Source organism: Gossypium hirsutum, chromosome A06, assembly GCF_007990345.1.
Source record: "Gossypium hirsutum isolate 1008001.06 chromosome A06, Gossypium_hirsutum_v2.1, whole genome shotgun sequence".
Taxonomy (NCBI): domain Eukaryota; kingdom Viridiplantae; phylum Streptophyta; class Magnoliopsida; order Malvales; family Malvaceae; genus Gossypium; species Gossypium hirsutum.
Window position 1 is genome coordinate 6,497,872 of NC_053429.1, and position 21,420 is coordinate 6,519,291.

At 29.9% G+C, this 21,420-nt stretch overlaps 2 protein-coding genes across 3 annotated transcripts; one reads left to right on the forward strand and one right to left on the reverse strand.

Moving 5' to 3' along the window:
• The first annotated feature begins 425 nt into the window (after positions 1-425).
• On the forward strand, positions 426-1,973 carry LOC107962462 (uncharacterized). Its single transcript, XM_016898869.2, has 2 exons — positions 426-1,059; positions 1,160-1,973. Exons 1-2 carry the CDS (start codon positions 526-528, stop codon positions 1,751-1,753), a joined length of 1,128 nt encoding a protein of 375 aa, XP_016754358.2. The 5' UTR covers positions 426-525; the 3' UTR covers positions 1,754-1,973.
• An 11,922-nt stretch (positions 1,974-13,895) lies between these two features.
• On the reverse strand, positions 13,896-17,622 carry LOC107962460 (auxin response factor 17). 2 transcript variants are annotated; one of them, XM_016898868.2, is made up of 3 exons: positions 16,487-17,622; positions 14,863-15,608; positions 13,896-14,192 (listed from the first exon to the last, which is right to left on the reverse strand). In XM_016898868.2, the coding sequence occupies exons 1-2, from the start codon at positions 17,498-17,500 to the stop codon at positions 14,892-14,894; spliced, it is 1,731 nt and encodes a 576-aa protein (XP_016754357.1). In that variant the 5' UTR covers positions 17,501-17,622; the 3' UTR covers positions 13,896-14,192; positions 14,863-14,891. The 2 variants fall into 2 exon arrangements, with proteins under 2 accessions (XP_016754357.1, XP_016754355.1); XM_016898866.2 differs by having other exon boundaries at positions 14,851-15,608.
• Positions 17,623-21,420: the final 3,798 nt, after the last annotated feature.

Here is a 21,420-nt window from a genome sequence, read left to right on the forward strand (position 1 = left end):
AAGAACAAACATCTTACTTCTAAATTGGGAAGAAATTAAGAATGATTTACAATTTGGTTTATTTTTTTTAAGCCACCAAAATCTGAGTCAAATCTCAATCAGTCAAACTTTTTATAACCCAATGAACCCCAATTAGTCTATCATCCTTGAACAATGTAGTTTCTAAATTATTTTAAAACTTCATTTTTCAATTTGCAAAATACCCACTTGCCCCTATTAAATTGTGAGAAATCAGAGTAAAAGAGGGAAGAAATAGAAAGTTGATGAAAAACTTCATGCTTTTAATGGAGGTTTTTCCTTTTTTTTATATATAAAATTGAAATTAGTACTTACATGTAATTGCGAGCGAGACTTAAATTCTAGTACAAATAAAATGTTATTATTAGCTGTGATTTTCAAATTAATCAACATTTTCCAAATTCAGAAAATTCTTTTAGAGGAACAAAATTAAATTATAAAATTTTCCCAAAATTCACTTTATGGAATCATTAGCATTTAAACACAAAGATTATTTAAACAAAGAAAATGGCATATTACCAATCATCCTTTCCCCACAATAGGAAACACCCGTCATTGCTCCCAACGATCCTTATCAATCCTTTGAAACTTGAGCTTCTAAATATCCCCCCTTCTCTTTATAACCTTTTCCCCTCTCCCCACCCACTTTACTCTCACTCTCTCAACCCTCTTTCCCTTTCAACCATGGATCCATCTTCCACAACCTCAGTCAATGGCTTCTACACCTTCCTCACTCGTGGCATAGATGATCTTGAACGTGTTTATCTCTCTAATAACTTCATGTCTATCCAATTCCTTCAAAGGGTTCTTTCCCTCCTTCGATCTTTCCACTCCCAACTCCTCCTCCTTGTCCAAAAACTCCATCTTCCCGTCGGTGATAAGTGGCTTGAAGAATACATGGATGAAAGCTCCAAGCTTTGGGAAGCTTGTCATGTCCTTAAAACAGGCCTTTCTAGCATGGAAAATTATTACTCTGCAGGGTTTAACATCACTTCTTCTCTCGATAATCATCGCCATCTTAACCCCCAGGTTTCTAGACAGGTCATTAAATCAAACCCCCAAATGTGAATCCTTTTTATGGTTTTTTATTTGATGATGATCTGAATATCTGATCTTTGTTTTAAAAAAACCCCCCAAACAGATAATCCGAGCAATTTCAGGGTGTCGAAGAGAAGCGTTGGGGCTTGAAGAAGAAAACAAAGCGTTGATGCAAACCAGAATCCAACCACTCTCATTAAGGTTCGACGAGAGGATTTCAATCGAATCAAAGCTGAACGGATTCAATGGCTTCCGAGGAGTATTATACGCAATGAGGAACGTCAGTTCGTTGTTGCTGATGATCTTGTTGTACGGCCTGGTGTATTTTTGGCCGGAATCGAGTTTCCTACGAGGAGGGTACGAAGGGTGTTTGTTTTTCGGGTCAACATTCATGATATCAACGGCGAGGTTGCAGCAAAGAGTAGCCGAACAGATAAACCAAATGAATGGGAGAGGAGGGATATTGATGTACGAATACAGGAGGGCAAAAATGGCGATGGAAGAAGTGAAGGAAGAAATGGAGAGAAAAGGAGGGGAAAATAGGGAAGAAGGGATGAGGGAAAGAGTAGAGAAGATGAAAGGGTGTTTTGGGGTGTTAAGATGTGGAACAGAGAGTATAATAGCCCAAATTGATGATTTCTTTGATGAGATTGTTGAAGGGAGGAAGAAACTTTTGGATTTTTGCAGTCATAGGTAGAATTTAAAAAAAAAACAAAAAAAAAACACAACACCAGTACTAGGAAATTTGATAATGTTAAGGTAGTAGATGAAGGAATCACTTGTTTTGGGGGGTTGTCTCGAGTACCCTTTTTTTTCTTTCTTTCCTTTTTTTTAATTAAAAAAATGTTTTCTTTTTATCTCTTCACTCATTGACTGCTTCTGTGAAGATACTAATATTAAGTACTATTTTGTTTTTCCATGCTTATATAATTTTTTGGGTAAATTACATCTAAGGTTATGAAACTATTAATAAGTTTATATTTTATTCATTCAACTCTAAAAAATTACAAGTTGGCCTCTAGTATGTTAAGTTTCTTATGGATGTCAGACGTGTGGACCGGTAAATTTATAATTTGATCAACCAATTATTAATAAATTTACAATTTAGTCACTCTTAGTATAATTTAATATATTTTTTTAAAAATTAAAACAATTAAATAAAATAGGCTTCTTAACTAAACAAAAAAAAAACCATTCTCAGTAGTGTCTTAACTAATATAACTAACCCTTTATATTATATAAAAATATTTGAAGGAAATTAACAAATTTAACTAATAGCTTTTATATTAATATGAAAAAAAAACTTCTTCACAGTCACTTGACCTAAAATATTAATATTAACACAAAACCTATTAATATAAAACCGCTTTTCCCAGTAGCCAATTAAAATAAAAAATTTACATATCAAGTCCCTAAACATTTTAAGTCATCACATTTCAATTTGATATCACCAATATGTGAGGCGATATTGGCGGAACACCGTAATAAATGTCTATTTTCATAATGTAAATATATAATATCTTGAATATAATTATCATAAAAAAAAAATAATTTGAATATGATACAAATATACATATCTTTCTAGTTTCTTCCCCTCCCCTAATTTTATCTTCCTTTTCCTTCTCTTTCACCACAAGAAGTGGTAAGAAATATCTTAATTATGTTGGGATATCGAAGCATCAATGGTATAGAGAAAAATTAAATATGATGATCACAAACCATGAATTCATGTGCGTTATGATATATTCGAGAAAAAGAAAAGGTTTTGAAATATAACTTTGGTTGATCTAAGTAGATAATCCGAATTCACGACACAAGCAAACCTCAATCACAACTTTTCTCGCTTCGGCCCCTACATCATCCACTTCATTTGAATGATTAGAATTCACTCTTTGGTTTTTAAAAGACTATATGAAATTCTCTCTTGTGCTATCTAGTAGGAATTTCTATCCAAGTAAAAACATGATTCTGTATCTTGTAATTATTTCATAATTATGATAGAAGATATTTTTAACTCTCATTTAAACCACCTAGTTTAATGTGACATTTTTATTAAATAAAATCTATCAAAAAGATTATTTTAGTTATGTAAATGTTATACCCTAACCATTCGGACCAGCATTAAGCCTACAGAAGATGCGAGTTAACCCCTTGGACAAACTTTTCGGAGGAAACCCTCTAGGCCAACAATTGAACGAGCCCCACTCATTAACTGTAACACTAGACTCCTGTCGTAACATCTCATCTGAGGTGTCACAAGGTAAATCATGTGCCACCTTACCCTGGCCCATACCATCAGACCACTTAACTTTAGCCATCCAATAGCAGCCTGCCACATGACACCTGAGATATGAGATTAAAGGTATAAGGCCTAAACTAATCAAGAAACAAAGGATCTCCTCTCAAAACCAACTTTTACAACCTTTCTCCCTTTCTTCTCCCTTATTACCACTCTTGACTACCTTAACCGATAGCTCTTTACCTTCTACTGAACGAGGTGAGACATACATCCTCACCATACTCTCTACCTTGTTTGTTTAACCTATCAACAATTAGTGCAATAAGTATGACCAATGATATATACACCTTTCGGGCCAAAGGCCAATAAGGGCCTTACACCTCATAGTTTCAAAATTTTAAACAATAAGAAATAATTGGTGTTGTTTCCCAACAATGTGTTGTAACGCACAACCATTAATGCCCATGCATGAGCACGTGACGACTGGTGCAATGCTATCCATGTGTCTTTTACGTGCAGGGACCCACCATTTCAAATTCTATGTGTTTCGTACGAATCACTCACCTTTTACCCTTGAGCACCTCTCTTCTCCCTAATAGCAAGAACTTTAATAGCATTTCAAGGAAGGCCATTACATAACCTCCCTCTCGATTGGGGATGGGGAAATTTTTATACACTAATTGTTCGAACCGAGCAGTAAACCTAGAGGCTACAGACGGTACAAATAAACCTCTAGGAAGGACCCCTCGGAAAAACCCTTCGAAAGAAACCCCCTAGCTAACAATTAAGTATGCCCCGCTCATTAACCGCATCCAAGGTGACACAGGGCAAATCATAGAGCCACCTTACCTAGCCTATACCATTAGACCACTTGACCACTTGACTCTAACCCTCTAATAACAGCTTACGATATGACACCTAGGGATACAAGACTAAAGGTATATAAAGTCCGGACTAACCAATCAATAGGGTATCTCCTCCAGAACCAAATTGTACAACCCTTATCCATTTCTTCTCCTTCTTTTTTACCACCTCTGACCACCTTGATCGAAGGCTCTACACCTTGTACAAAACAAGGTGAACCACACATCCTCTCCGCCTTTTTCGGTTAACCCATCAATAGTAAGTAACATGAAAATCAATGTGAAATATATTTGAGTTTTATTAAAATCAGTTAAATATATTTCACTTTATTTTAATTGGTTCTTTCCTTCTATGTGACAAACACTCGTAAAAATCATAATTGAAATTGTCAGATATTATATTTAAATTTAATTATATAAATATTTTGGTATAATCTGACAAATTTTAAAATTATATTTAATTATAATCCCACTTTTTCTTCATATTCCAATCGATCTGATCATAAGGTGCGATCTTGTAAGATTCTATAACATTGTATGAAAATACTTTTTATCTTATAAATAGTGAGTGACATCCAGTAATGCATCATTGTTACCCAAATTGTAGAAAGTTGTGGTCCGATAAAACCTTTTTTTTGATAAAATTACCATGTAGTATTTCCCTTTGTTTATGTTATCTAGATTTAACACAAGTCGTAAAATAATTATAGTTGTATAGTTCAATCTTTCATTTCTTGATTCTTGAATAGACTTAGATATACAAATTTAATGATTCTGATATCTCATTTCAAATCATTTGAACACAACCATACATTTTTAGTCTCACTTTATCAAAGAGCACAAGATATCACTCTCATTATGCGAGTTGGGCAAATCCTATCTTGGTCACCCATATCTTGCTACATAGCTTGTGGTATATCCAACAACAACCTTTATAGTGCATCTAGTTATAAAATTCTTTTGGCGGCACCAAAATGTACAAATTGTAATGTTGGGAACTATTGATGACCTCAAGCCTAAAGATAACATACACCATTATCATTATGAGAATTGTTGCGCCTTTCACATAATTATCGAATAGCATTGTCATAATGGGTTGATTCAGTTCTGATATCTCATTTCAAATCATTTGAACACAACCATACATTTTTAGTCTCACTTTATCAAAGAGCACAAGATATCACTCTCATTATGCGAGTTGGGCAAATCCTATCTTGGTCACCCATATCTTGCTACATAGCTTGTGGTATATCCAACAACAACCTTTATAGTGCATCTAGTTATAAAATTCTTTTGGCGGCACCAAAATGTACAAATTGTAATGTTGGGAACTATTGATGACCTCAAGCCTAAAGATAACATACACCATTATCATTATGAGAATTGTTGCGCCTTTCACATAATTATCGAATAGCATTGTCATAATGGGTTGATTCAGTATATTATCCTCTAACATGTACTCATACTATTGATGAACACTTTATTATCAATCAATCATATACCAGCATCAATATATTATTGTTTCCCTAACCCACAAGACTATTAGACTAGGAACAATTTCAAGGATAGTCAAACTATTTCAAAGACATTATTATTCAGTTTATTTAATACATAGAAAAAAAGATTGAGCATAATAATGGAAATTTCTTTATTAATAAATAAAAAAATGAATATATTATAATTATCTAATTATTGTTGTTTAGGCATATTCCAATCAAATCTTTTAATTTTTAATTCTATAACTAATCATTCTCAAATTCATGAATCCCCAATTCAAATTAAGCAATTTTATGGCATGGATTAACTTTAATAGATAAATATCAATTTTGTATATATAATAAAATTGGATGATAAAAAATATTTTATGTATAAATTTTAAAAATTTTAAAAAAGTTTTTTCTATGAAAAACTGCACATGTATCATATAAATATTTGGTATATAATTGGATTTTTTATTCACTTAAATGTCAAATTGGTATCTAAATTATATTTAATTTCTCGTTTTGGTATTTAAATTTCTTTTAGTCAGGATACTTAAATTATTTTTACCCCTATGTTGGTACCCTCATAGATAACTACTAGTTAACTATGATCAATGATGATGTGGCTCAATCACAAAGTAGAATGTAGCAAAAAAAAAAACCATATAAGCAATGTCCATTTATTGAACATTGATCTGAATTTGACTGGGCATTAATCGACGCTTATCGATTAACTTTGGTCAACTTTTAATTTGATATTTTACATATATGTTGTTTGAGTTATTAATATTTTATATAATCATATATAACCTTTTTACTTTATTTAATTTATTTGTTATAAAAAATAATTTTATTTTTCCCTAATTATTTTTTGAATATTTATATTTTTATTTTTCATTATATATATATCTTTTAACTTTAAATATAATTTAAATTTTATGTAATTAATATATTATAAAAAGCTTCATAAAAATATTCTTTGAATTTTATATACTCAAAAAATATTTTTTATAATTTTTTTATTTTTTTAAATTATTGGATATAAATAAATACACAACAATGCTTACGTGATTTTTTGTGTCACATAATAACTTTTAATTGATTGAATTTTTTCTAATAGAGATAACGTTCGGGATGATTTAGGTAATGGAAGTATAATTGAGATACCACTTTTAAGGCTGAACAAAAAAAATTGAGAAACTTAAATTTGATGTAAATCGTGGTGTTTAAATAATTTTCGGGATACAAATTAAAAAGCGCATTACTCAAATTGAATGAAATTCTATTTTTTTTTTAATTTATCGTTAATATAATTTCTTTATGATGAAAAAATAAATATTTTATATATAAAAATAATAATTTTTTATATTTTTCCTAAAAATACAATATAAGAGTTATTAGCTATTTTATTTATTTATTTGAACTTTAAAAATATTTATGTAAAATAATTTGAAACTTAATCAAATAAGATTTTTTACCTGAAACCAAATAATGTTTAAAAATCATAAAATAAAATTTATTTTGTCAAAATAAATTCAAAAACCTAAAATTAATATAGAAAAATTAAGAATCGAAGTGAATTAAACGGAATTATGATGATGGATTTGAAAATTCTAAAAAACTCAGGCTTAATCACTTTTGACCAAAAATTTTGATTAAAAAAAAGTGTGTATAGTTGAAAGAGAATAATTTACATATCAAGGTCATCATAAAAAGTCCGAGTTTTAGACACCAATAAAAAAACATTCACATCATAAAGTTTAAAGATATGTAATTTGATATATTATTAATGGAGTTTTTAAACTTCACAAATAAGATTAAATGGTTAATAAATATCCTATAAAGGTATAGAAAAAATACTAAAAAAAACACATATCAATTTTTTATTGTAATTATTGTAATACACTATCCACATCCAATAGAATCTCTACTTCAATTTAACTGGATGAATTTATATTTATTTAAAAAAAATTTAAATATTAAACTTTAACTCAAATTTTTTTTTATACAATATTAAGATAAAAATAAAGTGATACAATTTAAATGAAATTTTTACTTCAATAATATAAATTAAATAAATAAATACCAGATTAGGATAATATCATTAATATTCACGAAACTAGGCAAACATTACGTAATTAATTGGTATTGCTGACTAATCGGCAGCACCCATATTTTAAACCCAAAATATGTGTTTTTTTTACTAGTATACGCATAAAAACAAAAAAAAAATTATTGGTGCCGCCAAACTATCATGTGGCACTCTATTATTTATAATAAAATAAATTTTTAAGATGAAAGAAAAAAATGATATAATAATTTTCAGTTGACACCAGTTATTTACTATAATATTGGTCTAATTTCGTAAATATTAATAGTCTTATCCTATTCTAGTATTTATTTATTTATTTGTTTTATATGAAAAACTCAATTTAAATATGCGTGAAACATATATTCAAAAAATAATTTTTTTAGAAATAGCCTAATTTAATTTAACTCAAAATGGAATACTAATTTGTGATTTAAGGTTTTCATTTTTGGGGGTTTCCGCATGTCAATATTTCATGCTTTTTGTCCCAACCCAAAATTCATGCCTTGCCCCCTTTCAAGGGTTCCATCATCCATGAAAGGCTGCTAAATAAATTTTAAAACCATAAAATAATAGCAGAAACAAATATAAATTACTGAATAAATAAATCAATAAAGAAAAAAAGATAGCGGTGATACCACCAACTGCTTTTTTTTTCTTCAAATTTTTAATATTAATTTATATTCGTTCTAATTAAATTTAAAATAAAAATTATAAAAAGAAACTTTTTTAATAAAACTTATATTCGAGTTATTATTTAAAACAACATCAAATTTCGTACATGGCTTAGGGGAAATGTTGGTAAGTTAATAGCAGAAAAACAAAATTATGGTATTGGAAGTGTGGGTGCAGAATATGGCAAAGTTACGTTACGTATAGGACAAATTATCATTACCACAGATCATCCATGTTTCTTTTTTTTTTTAATAAATAACGTGTAATATATATATAAATTTAATCCTTATTTTTACACGATATTTTACATGTTACTTTTTATATTTTAAATTTTAATTTTATAAATTAATTTAATCTGTAAGGTAAGTTTTTTTTATAGATATATTACACGTTTCTAAATTTCAAATTTTTAAGTTTATTTAAAATTAATTTTTTTTATATATTATTTAAATATTTCTATATTTATAAATATATTATATGTTATTTTCAAAATAAAGAATAATAATTTAATAATTTTTATTTGCATTATTATAAAAGATAAAAATCATTAAAGTAGGTTCTAATTTTATCAAAAAAATTTAATTTAATTGTTCATATTAAATTTAAATTAATTTTTATATTTAATAATAATGTGAGTGATGCAATAATAATTAAAAAACATGATAAGTAATTCAATATTATTTTAAAATATAAAATATGTAATTAAACTTGGGAAATAGAAAAGATAGGAAAATAAGGAGGGGTTAATGTTGCAATATTCTCATCCCTTTTGTTGGGTGACCTTGGGCTTTTGTTGGCCGACAACTCACACCCCCACCAAAATAATTTTTTTAATTAGATAAAAGGGTACTGGCTATCAGCGTGTCAGCACCCAAAAAAATTTGAAAAAAAATACATAGGTGTCAATCATCTAGTATCCAAAACTCTAAAAACATTTTTTTAATAGAGAAATAGTGGTGCTGGCCATCTAGTTTCCATAACTCAATTTACTGTTCATTTCAAGTCATTTGGGTGAATATTTTTGAACTAGGGTAATTTTTGTAAATATTAATTTTTTTAGGTGAGATGGGTAAAATAGTCAACAAATTATCATTACCATGGATCATCTATGTTTCTCTATTTTTCAATGTATCTATCGGAGCAAATCCAATAATTAATTATTCGTATTCTACAAACCCATTAAAAGATAAATGTTGGTCATAAATTTTAAAACTATTCTATAGCCAAGATGAAGATTCAACCCGAACTACATATTATTGAAAGTGTGGGGATATTTACCTTATTTATTTTGTTTGTTTTTCAAATTTACACATTTTTTCCCCTCTTTAAACCCACTACTGAAACTACACATTTACAATAATAATAATAAAACAACAACAACAACAGTAACTACTTCAAGTTTAAGCAGAGACAAAGTTATGGTACTTATGAAGTTAGTGTTTCGCTTATTCCAGTAAGTGTCCACAGCAAACACCACCCACCATTTCAATTGCCTATCTTACTTCATTCTAATTACTTTATTCCATTTGGTATTTTTTATTTTAAAGTCAATTATAGTAATTTAAGTTCTCAATTATTGGTTAACTAAATTACAAAAAAAAAAACCATTTGCTTATTTAGTTTAAAATTTTTTAAATATAAATATATAACATATTTAGTTAACCAAAATTTTTAGAGTTGGAGCAAGAAAAATCGAAAACTGATTTGAACGGAAGTGTTTAAATTGTAATTACCTTATCAAATTCAATTTTATTTTTTATTTAATTTATAATTAATTTTAATATTTTATGAGGTAAAAAATAAATTTTTATATTTAAAATAATAAAAATAATTTTTTATATATTTTTTTAAAAAATCATATAAATTTCTTTATTATTTTTATTTACTTGAAATATATATTTTTAGAAATATTTATAATAAAAAACTTTGAAACATTATCTAATAATATTCAAAGGTTATAAAGTAGAACCGTTTTTTTTTTAAAGTCCAAAAATAACAAAAAAAAAAGTAATATAAAAAATTGAAAATCGAACTAAAATATGATAGACAATTCGAAAAAAAAAATCCAAAAAACCAGATTTAACTGATCTCATCCTAATAACTTTCAAATTCACCCCAATTACATTTTCAATGCACAAAGCAATTCACCTTATATTTTTTTTTCTTTTTTTGTCGATCGAGTCTTAGCTCGATTAGTGTAGGAAGACGTGGGTTTGATTGTGTTGAAACGCATTATTCTCCTATTTATGAGTTGAAGAAGAGCTATGAGTAGCTCTAGGCATTACATCAAAATGAGCAAATATGATCAGAACATATAACGAGATTGTTCAAAAAAAACTTATATTTCCTTTTCCAAATCAAATATTGGCATTGCAAACCAAACTACAAATGCCTCCTATAAATCTCTCACCAAACATATCCTTAAAGAAATCTTTATGCAATTTTCCTTGATCTCTCTTAATTTCACTTGCTATTTGAGTAGCTTTATAAAGGAAATCCGCCATTGTCTCAAAATCAAGACATGAACACACATAATTGGTATGTAACTTTTTATTAGTTATTGTAACACTCGAAATTTTGAGATATTTAGTTTTAAGTTGGATTATTTAAACCGAGTTATTTGGCCTGGGATTTAGTGATTTATTACTTAGTATGTGGTCCTTAATAACTGATTAGCGCAAGTGCTTAGTAATTAAGGTCTATGGATTAAATTGTAAAATTAAAAATTAGTGGCATCAATGTGTGATTATTAGAAATAGCATTTGGGTAAGGAGAGGTCCTTATTTGGAGAATTGTCCAAGCCCATCTAGGCAAATTGACCATTTTGAAAATGCCAAATCCTCAATTCTCACTAGAGGTGTGCATGGGCCGGGCCGGGCCCACAAAAAATTTCAGTCCCGTTTTCTAGGCCCGGGCCCGGCCCGAAATATGGGCCTAAAAATTTACCCAAGTCCGGCCCGAAATAAAATTGTGAAGCCCGAGCCTGGCCCGGCCCGACCCATATTAAATTTTTTTAACTTATTTTATTAAATAAAAAATTTTAAAATATATTAAATAATCAAATACATTTAAAACAAATATTAAAACAAGAAACAAATAAAATATATATTAAAACAATTCTTAAAACAATTCACAACTTGAAAAATATAATAAAAATTGATTATATTAAAATTAAAATTAAAATATAAATATAATTAAAAATAAAAAATATATATTTATTAGATAATTTGGGCCGGGCCCGGGCCAAAAAAAATTTACCCGAGCCCGGCCCATTTTCTAAACGGGCCTCGTTTTTGTGCCCAAACCCATATTTCGAGCCTATATTTTTACCCAAAACTTCCCATTTTTTGGGCGGGCCTTCGGGCCGGGCCGGGTAGCCCGGCCCATGCACACCTCTAATTCTCACGATTGTTACTCAAAAAACTAAAAAAAATATTCTCTCAATTTTCTTTCAACTCTTCTTGTTAATCTTTATTTTCTCATCAAGATTTCAGATTAGTAAGTTCGTTTTCCATTAAAATCTTTTGCTAAACAAGATTTGGAAATCAAGATATCAACATTTTCTTTTCTTTGTATTTCATGCTAGTATGGGAGCTAAGAGGTGGAAGTTGAGTTTTGAGATTTCTTAGATTCAATATTTATTTTCCCGCAAGGCAAAGTGTTTTCTAATATGGACTAATGTCAGTTTTTTTAAAATTATAAAAATAGACTAAATTTTTTAATATTTATGAGAATGGGCCGATTTTGATAAAACGCTTCCAACTGAATAAGTTTTCAACATATTGACAGAAAATGCTTCCAACTAAAAACACTTTTTGCCACATCAGCGTTAAAAATGGCAGCATCAATTTTTTTTTTGTGCCAACTATTAATATGTAAATAAAACTTACAAAACATATATAGACCCAAAGTCTCATTTATCTTATTTTCTTAAGCAATGTAGGACATAAGATATGTGTATATATAGATTCGTGAATAGGTTTGCAGCTTGTTCCTAGACAATGTGAGATTGCTTCATATATTTAAAAATTCGGCCTATTTTCGTAATTTTTAAAAAAATAGTATTTATTGGATTTTAGCCTCTAATATGTGATTTTAAATCATTGAAAATTTATTTTTATTTTATTTTTCTTCATTTTCCCAAAGTTTTGATTTGGTTTTTATTTGGTGTTCTTGTGTTGGATTCATGTTAGATTACAGTTTAGAATAGATTCAAAAGATAGGATTTTAAGTTTAATTGAGGATTGAGTTTTATAATTGTTGAGAGTTTAAGGTGTTTTAGAGAGAGTAAATGGGTGAGCTTAAGTTCCGATGGATTTTGAGAGTTTAAGAGTTCTTAAACATGATTTTAAGGTTGGAAATTAGGTTTGAATAGGTAAAGATAGAGTTCTTTTATGTTCATCGAGGGTTGGATTATCCGTTCAAGCTCGAATGTCCACTCAAAATTAGAGGTTATTTGGGCAAAACTATTAAATCCGAAAAATAAATTTGGACAAAAAAACTTAAGCCTATTTAAAATGTAAGTCGAGCTTAGAATTGAATATTCAAGGCTCAAGTTTGGCTTATTTTCAATATTTGTAATATATTATATTATACTATTTTGATATATATTATAATTTATAATACATAAAAACTAAATATATAGTAATATATAATATTATAATATAAATATTAAAGTTAAGATGGATATATATAAATTTTTAATAAATAAAAAATATATAAAATTATTAAATATTAAATTTAAAAATTAAAAAAATATATGGGTGGACTTAAATGAGAATAGAAAGTCATTTACAAAAATAGACAGACTTAAAAATAATCTTAGACTCATATTTTAAGTCGAATTGAGCTTAGACAAATATAAAGCATGTTAACATAATAATTAAGCTCTATCCATCCTAACCCATAAACACCTCTAAGAACATTGACCGATACTCCCAATTTTAAATATTGATAGCAGTTTGAACCTAGAACAAAATTTTCATTTGGTTTCAAAAAATAAATGTCATTTTCGTATTCGTTTTCATGAAAAATGAAAATCATTGAAGAAAACATATTTTATTAAAAATTTTAAAAATAACATTTTAAAAATGAAAAAATGGTAAAACTAAAAAAGAATAAAAGATTATTTTCATTATTTTCACTAAAAATATTTCGCAAACTTTAAATGATATGATTCTGGTTTAGGATAACAAGCCATAAACACACAAAAAAAAAATCTTTTTCAAGAGATTTTTAAATATTAAATCTAATACTCCAATTAAAACTCATAAATATGAAAAAAATTTATTTTATTTCTCATATTTTCATTATAAAAAAATAATTATCAAACATATTTTCACTACTAAAAACAAAATTTTATTTATACTTATGAAACATGTTTTTGAATTTTTTTTTTTAAAACGTAACCTAAAAGTTTGTGCATATATATTTGCAAGATGATGTGATTTGTAGAAGAGGAAAATCAATATTTGATGAAAATGGCCAAAATCACAATTTAAAATATAATTTTCTTTAAAGAAAAAGGAGTTTTGTATCATATCACTGCATAATAAGGGATCAAATAATAAAAAGGCCGAACAAAGCAAAGCTAAGAGCATGTGGAATTTGGATTATTATGAGCTCACTCAATAATCTCTACTCCACAAATCACAATCCAAACTCAAACAAAATGCAAATCTCTACTGTTCTGAAACGCCATATGTCTACAATTTTCTTATATATCAGTCAAAGTGTCTCCACCCTCAGGACATATCTACTACTGACCATGTACTGCCACCCTAAATTACCTGCAAAATAAATCACTACCAGTAAGGGCAGCAGCGCAACTCAAGCAAGCAAGTTGTAAACATGACAAAAGGGTATAAACCCACGCATCAAAGTATCATAAAACCACTCTCTTATGCCGAACAGACCCCGAGTTAGTTTTTTTAATAGACCCTTACACACAAATCATGCATTTGGGGTGACTTTTGGATTATTTTCAGGACTCCAATCAAAGCCTGGTTTTGATGCTCCACATACTGCTAAACACAATTAATGGCCAACACATCTTTTGGAATATAAGGGAATTATTTGATTTGACACTCGCAGTCAGCAGAGGCCTAAAAAAACTGAGAACTATTATGTATTCCTGTTTTGTGTTAGAGAAGAAGCGGATATGAGCCTTTCAAATGCATGATTTAAAAACATGGCGAAGCATTTAAAATGCATAACCACCTAAGAGCACGATCCACAAACACAATAGCACAAAATAGAGCATTTCCAAAGGAACAGGATGCCCAACAGATAAAGATTTATAACGTCCATGCCACACAAATGGAAAGCATATCATATAAAATCACAAATATTACAAAAAAGGCAAAGCAATTGCTGTAACTTGGACAATAAAAACAACACACTTAAGATAGTTGAATGGTTCGCGAAATTCAATCAGAGAAACCATACCTAAACACTTACTCATCTGCTTGATGTGGACTTGGATTCATTCACAAAGAAAAGCCTTTGAAAGCTGAAGCACTCTCACTTTTGACATCTATCCTGTCATGCAGCTTTGAATAGTTGTTAGTTGATGAAAGATCTAACGAGTTCTTTTCACTCACAGCTTCATCATATCTTTTACCACTATCATCTTCCATGCTACCAACATTACCAAACATGCTTCCACCAGGCTCCTTCATATGAATCGTCTTGCCAAACAATTGAAACGAATTAACACCTACTTTGCTCAAGTTGCAGCCTGCATTTTCAGTAAATTCAGTGCCAAAGGATACCATGCTGCTCTGGCTATCTGGGGACAAGTTGTCAGACTGTGAACTGCCAATGTTAAGCTCAGTGGATATCCTCTTTAACTTGGGCACCCAATAGTTGCTAGAGGAAGCATCAGTGGACATCATTGGGGTATTCTCACTCACATGGTTGGTTAAACCTTGCACGTGAAAATGATTTTGCCTGGCTCCCTGCATGCCAGCAGGAAAAGAATTGTAATTCAACAGTGATGGATTCATGTACCTCATTGTTGAATTGGTTAACCCTGTCATAGGGAACATTATTTCTCCTTCTGCATCAGCCAGCCCAGATTCCTGAGAAAACTTGGACTTCTTCGCCAAGGGAAATGAAGACTGAAGCGGTAAGGAAGTAGCAATTTCAACTTGCCATGGGTTCACTCTCCTTACATTCTGGAGATCAGGTTCATCCCATGCAACCTAATGATATAAAGATAAAGAAATCATGATTCAGCAAGGGTAAAGAGGAAGATACTTTATATGTAACAAAATGGATAAACACTTAATACCTCTCAAAAACTTAAATGTGAGATTAAATAATCCACATCCTAGCACAAACCCAACCCCTAAAATGCGACCTCTAAAATGAGAAAACATAAAACATAGAAGAAACTACTCCGCCATTATGACCAGTCACACACACACAGATAAATTGCAGATGAAACAAGACCTCTATAGAAGCACTAAAAGTTCACTTGTTCCCTCCTAAGATGAGAGTATCACAACACAAGATACATTTCAATAAGCATCAAAATTAAAATTTACCCAATTGATGGGAGCTGAAGTTAACATAGCAAGTGGCTCAAAACTGAATACATAAGCACTTTATTCTTTTAACAAATATGTAAGTAACAGAATTTTAGATTCAAGCACAATCAAACATCAACACAAATACATACCATGTTACTCCGGATAAGAAACTACTGCATAACAAGCCATCAAACACAACCCGTAAAGAATGAAAATTATGCAAATCATTCCCAATCTAAATCAATTACTAAAATCTGAATTGCACCACCCCAACCTTGGCAATCTTCCTACGGAGACAAGCTCAAGATTGAGAATCCCCAGTAAGGACACTACTTAAAAGTGAAAATATACAAAAATTTATATAGACTAAGTATAATGCTGCCTGCTGCTAAAAGCCTATAACTGTGTAATCTTATTCCAACCTTAGTTCCTCCACCCCATCAAATCTACCATCAGAGCTTGTTCTAAATAAGCATATCGAAGTTATCAGCAAAATGCAATCAATCTAACTACCACATTTAAAACAACTGAGTCCAAGGCAATTTTACCAGAAGCATTCGCCAAGGAGAGCCAATCCAGGGGTCGGAATCCGACAAAGCACCAGAAATAACCGTCCCTTGAAAGCACGTCATTCTCGAGGAATCCTCTGTTTCAACTACCATCTTCACTCTGGTCCCACCAGCCCAGTATATATTGAGTCCAGCCTCCACCAACTCCGCTCTCACCACGAAATCTGTCCAACCGGGCCGAGGATAGTACACAACCTCGAATGGCAACCGCTTCGCGGCCCTCTCCGCCACTTCCACAACCACCTCCGCCGTCATCCTCCCCCTTCCGTCCCCTTTCGTTTCTCCTCCACCAGTTGGCTCTCTCCACCTCCCGGAATCCCCACCGCCTTCTCCTCTCTTCAAAGCCCGACGGACTCCAATAAACATTTTACCATTACAGTCCCTCATGAAGACAACAGAATCGCCGGCGATGAGCTTCTTTTGATTAACAAATTTGTTCCATCCCGTAGTGAGCAGATGCCGACGCGGCGTTCCTCTGTAAATGTGGCGGAACTCCCAAACCCAGCCGCGAACGTCGGTGACGGTGAGAGTCTGAACAGGCGGGTCAGCATTGTAGTCAAGAGGCGGGAAAATAGAGTCAGCACAAAACCGGGGGACGGAGAATCCGCCGCCATTGTTGGCATCGGACGGCGTTAAAATCTTGGCGAAGGACACGACCTTATCAGGATATTCAACTTCACCATTAACGTCTAGAAATTCATTGGGTAGTCTAGGAGGCTCGACAGGGACGAGGAAGAGTTTGATGAAGACTTCATCAGTTCTGGGATCGGCGAGGCAATGAACGTCGGAGACAACGCAAGGGATGAGAGGCCTAGAGAGCACGAGAGAAGAGAGTAACGGAGTCGAACCGCAAGATTGTTCCACGTGTCCTTGAGGGAAGTAGTAAACAACAGAGTTAACAGTGGGGATTTGAACGGAAGAGCCAGCGCAAGCTCGCCAGATCCTTAAATTGACGTGGCGAACCTCCGCAGCCGGCGGCCATGGAGGCGGCATCGGTCAGCTTAGGGTTTACAGGAAGAAAAAGAAACAAGAAAGCAGGATTTGTTGAAAAAGGGCAGAATCGGGGAACGAGAGAAAAGGGGTCGGAGAAACAGCCAGAAGGCAAAATTCTGTTAGCGTCAGGAGAAAAAGGCCTTTGTTTGATTGGTTAGAAATTTACAGTTTTAGCCCACGACCAACTTAACAGCCTCTCTACCTCACTCGTATAATCTTGTGCGTGTTCTTCACTCGCTTTCTTTTTATTTTCAAATTATAAAGTAAATTAATTTATAAAGAAAAATTAAGAGCGAAAACTGATTTAGATTATAGAGTTTGGTTCATTTTCTTATTAAATTTTGATTGGTTCGGCTAATGGAAAAAAAATTTGTTTGGTCTTCCTTTTTTTATAATTTATAAAATTTTAAAGTAATAATAGTAAAATTATAATTTATCTTCTTAAAATGATAAAATTTGATTTAATTTTTTTAAAAATTATAAAAATATAAATTATTAAAATCATGAAATTACTTTTTAACCATCATAAAAATATACAATTTCGCCCGTAAAAATACATCCAAACCATTACCAATAAATCATACAAAAAATAATTACCAATAAATAAAATTTGTATTACAAAGCACAAATCAAATATAACTTACCTAAACTAAAATAATTTTAGATAGGACTTAGGGATTTAAACTGAAGTAAATCTAGGCAGCCCACATATGATTTACCTAAGGTATAACTCAAGCTCGAGCACTCAAGGTTTGAGGTTTTCGCTTTTGTCAATTGTGTTAAGAATTCATTGAAATCATAATTGTTAGAATCAAATTAGATTAGACAGTTGAACTGAAAATAATGATCCGACTAATTCAATTAACAGCTAATTTAAATATTTAATTTTATTTTTACAATTTATAAAATAAATGTTTATGTTTCTATTATTATTTATTTGTATGTATTTTTTATTTTTATGAATTTTATTCAAAAGTAGGTTATGAGAACTTAAATTTCAAAATTTAAATTTCATAAATAGTGTAAATTAAGTTATATACACATAAATATAAAATTTTAATTTCAAAAATAATATTAATTTGAATTAGAAATTCATTGTTTTTTATTTTTTATTTTTATTTTTTCATGGTTGAACTCAATTAGATGAAATCAATCACTTATATAACTCTTACATAAGTTTTGATTAACAAAACATAATGCACATTAATCACAATTTTCATAGACATAGATACATCCAAATCCTAATTTGAGATACTAGTAATAATAGTAATGTAGATAAAGTTAGTAGGATTTGATTCATGATAATAGAGCATATATTATGATCAGTCGTTTATTTCTTTAAAAAAATACTCGTGATAAAAAGATTAATCATTATTATCGATAACAGTTACTTTAATTTTGAAAAAAATTTGAAAATAAACGTAATTTAAATATATTTTTAATCCTTTATTATTTGTTACTTTATTTCTTTTTTCTTTTTTTTTATTCTTTTCCTTTCTTCATTTCATTTTCATTTTCTAAAAAAAATTATCATTTTCACTTTCTACAACATCCTCCATCCTTTACTTAATTTTGAATGGCTAAGGCTTATATAGTTTGAAATGTGGAATTGAACATATGTATATGATATTATTTTAAGTCTTAAGATGATGTATATTTGATTAAATGGCAGGTTGAAATAAATCGGAATTAGAGTTGTTGTGTACTGACTATGGAGTCACGACACCAGCCATTATCATCACGATGTCCCCTATATGATGTCGCGATGTCAACTCAATGAAGTTTTAAAAACTTTACATTTTAGTCTTCAAGTTGGGAAACTAACTTACTGTTTTGAAGTCCGCAATATCAGCCTATAATGTTTTAATTTTTTTGTAATTTGATCCTAATTCGGTATCGGGTTAGCAAAAAAAACTTTCGTAAATTAGTATAAGACCCAAAAATAATTATGTATCATAACTTGAACTTGTAATATGCCTATTTGTATGTATAAATGGTTGTATTGTATATAAATGACCGTAGTTGCTCTAGCAACGGATGTAGCATATCATAGCTCGAACCAGGTGACCGGGTAGAGTATGGGGTGTTACAGCACACGTATGTGATAAAAATTCTAATATAATTTTAATTAAATTAAATAATATTTATCTTATTTAGATATCTTTAAATATTTTGCTAAGTAAATTTAATAAAGTAATTATCTATAGAATTTTAAACATTTGATTGAATTGATGTCACCCTCAACCAAGTATCAATTCGGTTAAACGAATTACAAAAATATCTTTCTGTATATTAATAATTATATTATTACAATGGTAAATTTGTCTTTTTATTTTTTTTATAGAACTTACTAAAATTTTACATATTGTGAAATTTGAACGTATGCCTCCAACATCTATAAAAGAAATTTCCCTTCAACCAAAGATTTATTTTTTAAAGTAAAATGCACTTTATGAAATAGAGAACGAAGAGTAAAACAAAAAAGGAAGACAAACTAAACCCAAACCAACAAGCTTACCTCGTACACCAAATGTTGTGTGTCCCCTTCTTATAAACAAGATTAAATCTCTATTAGGAACAAATGAAAGATGTTTGTCTCAAAATCATGAAAAAAAGCGTAAGATAAAGCCATTCTAGCCAATTTATGAGCCACCTTATGAACTTCTTTTCTTGTCCATTGAAAGGACAAATCAGATAATAAAGAACGAAAATGAGCAAATTCTTTAATATGTGTATCGAATTTAGACACATCAACACTTGAAAACTTCAAAGCATTTATACTTTAGCAATTAAATTCAATCACAATATTATCTTACCTCTAAGCACAAAGCCACAAATACATTTCATGAATAGCAAATATCTCAGTAAAACAAAGATCTCAAGAAATATTAATATGGTCGACCAACCCTTTCACAAAAACATCATTATGGTCTCAAAAGATTGTTGCAAAACTTGAACATTACTTGTCACGAAATACGCATTCCAACGTTGTTATACATTGTTTCACCCATTGTTTCATACTATTATTTAAACTATTGATTTAGTTGGTGTACAAGTTAACCAGACATCAACTCGCTTAAAAATTACATTTTTTGTAGTTTATATTTTTAAACAATATTATTATAAAATTTGTTTATAGAGTTTACACCCACGCCACCATCTATATACATATATACACACACGTTTTAATAAAGTACGTGACCGAGTCGATATCACGAGTTAAGTCAACACTAACTCAATTGTGAAGTTACTAAGACACCATTACTTTAGAGAATTATTAACATTATTATAAAAAAATTTCATCTTTTCTTACTTTTATATAATCTTTAAATAAAAGAACCTAAAAAACATTAAACATATGAACAACAATTTCATATTGAAAACTCTTACTACTCAACTAATAATCATTTATTGATTTATTTTTATAAATATAATTATTTTATATTTTTATTCACCCATATTGCAAATAATAAAACTTAAGATTGAATGGATATTAAATTTAATATTCTTAATATGAGTATTTAAGTATTTAAATATCCTTTTAAACTTTTTTTTTAATTTAATAAATAAGCACGCATATGTTTTCTAATTATATTATTTAGACATATAAAAAAGTTCAATACTTTTAATATAAAACCTCGATAATTAAAATCATATTTGTAGAGCCAATTTGTGGTTCAAAATTTTAATGCTCACTATTGCTATAAAATTTAAGAAATAAAATACTCAATTTAAATATGAAATTGTGAAGAAAATATACATATCCAAATAATGTTCAAATTTATTAAAATCACGATTGTCGAAACCATTTTTATTCTGAAAAAACAGGGATCGACTTTAAAATATAGTATGGAGTCGCCACCAATCCTTTTTATTTAGGTGTGATCAGGTCACCTTGTGATCAATCATTCTAATAAAGC

Excerpts from the sequence above, each read along its gene's own strand:
- LOC107962462 (XM_016898869.2), top strand. The coding sequence starts at position 526 with ATGGCATATTACCAATCATCCTTTCCCCACAATAGGAAACACCCGTCA. Across the intron at positions 1,060-1,159 it reads ACCCCCAGGTTTCTAGACAG|ATAATCCGAGCAATTTCAGG; the intron begins GTCATTAAATCA and ends CCCCCCAAACAG.
- LOC107962460 (XM_016898868.2), bottom strand. The coding sequence starts at position 17,500 with ATGCCGCCTCCATGGCCGCCGGCTGCGGAGGTTCGCCACGTCAATTTA. Across the intron at positions 15,609-16,486 it reads CTCCTTGGCGAATGCTTCTG|GTTGCATGGGATGAACCTGA; the intron begins GTAAAATTGCCT and ends TTATATCATTAG.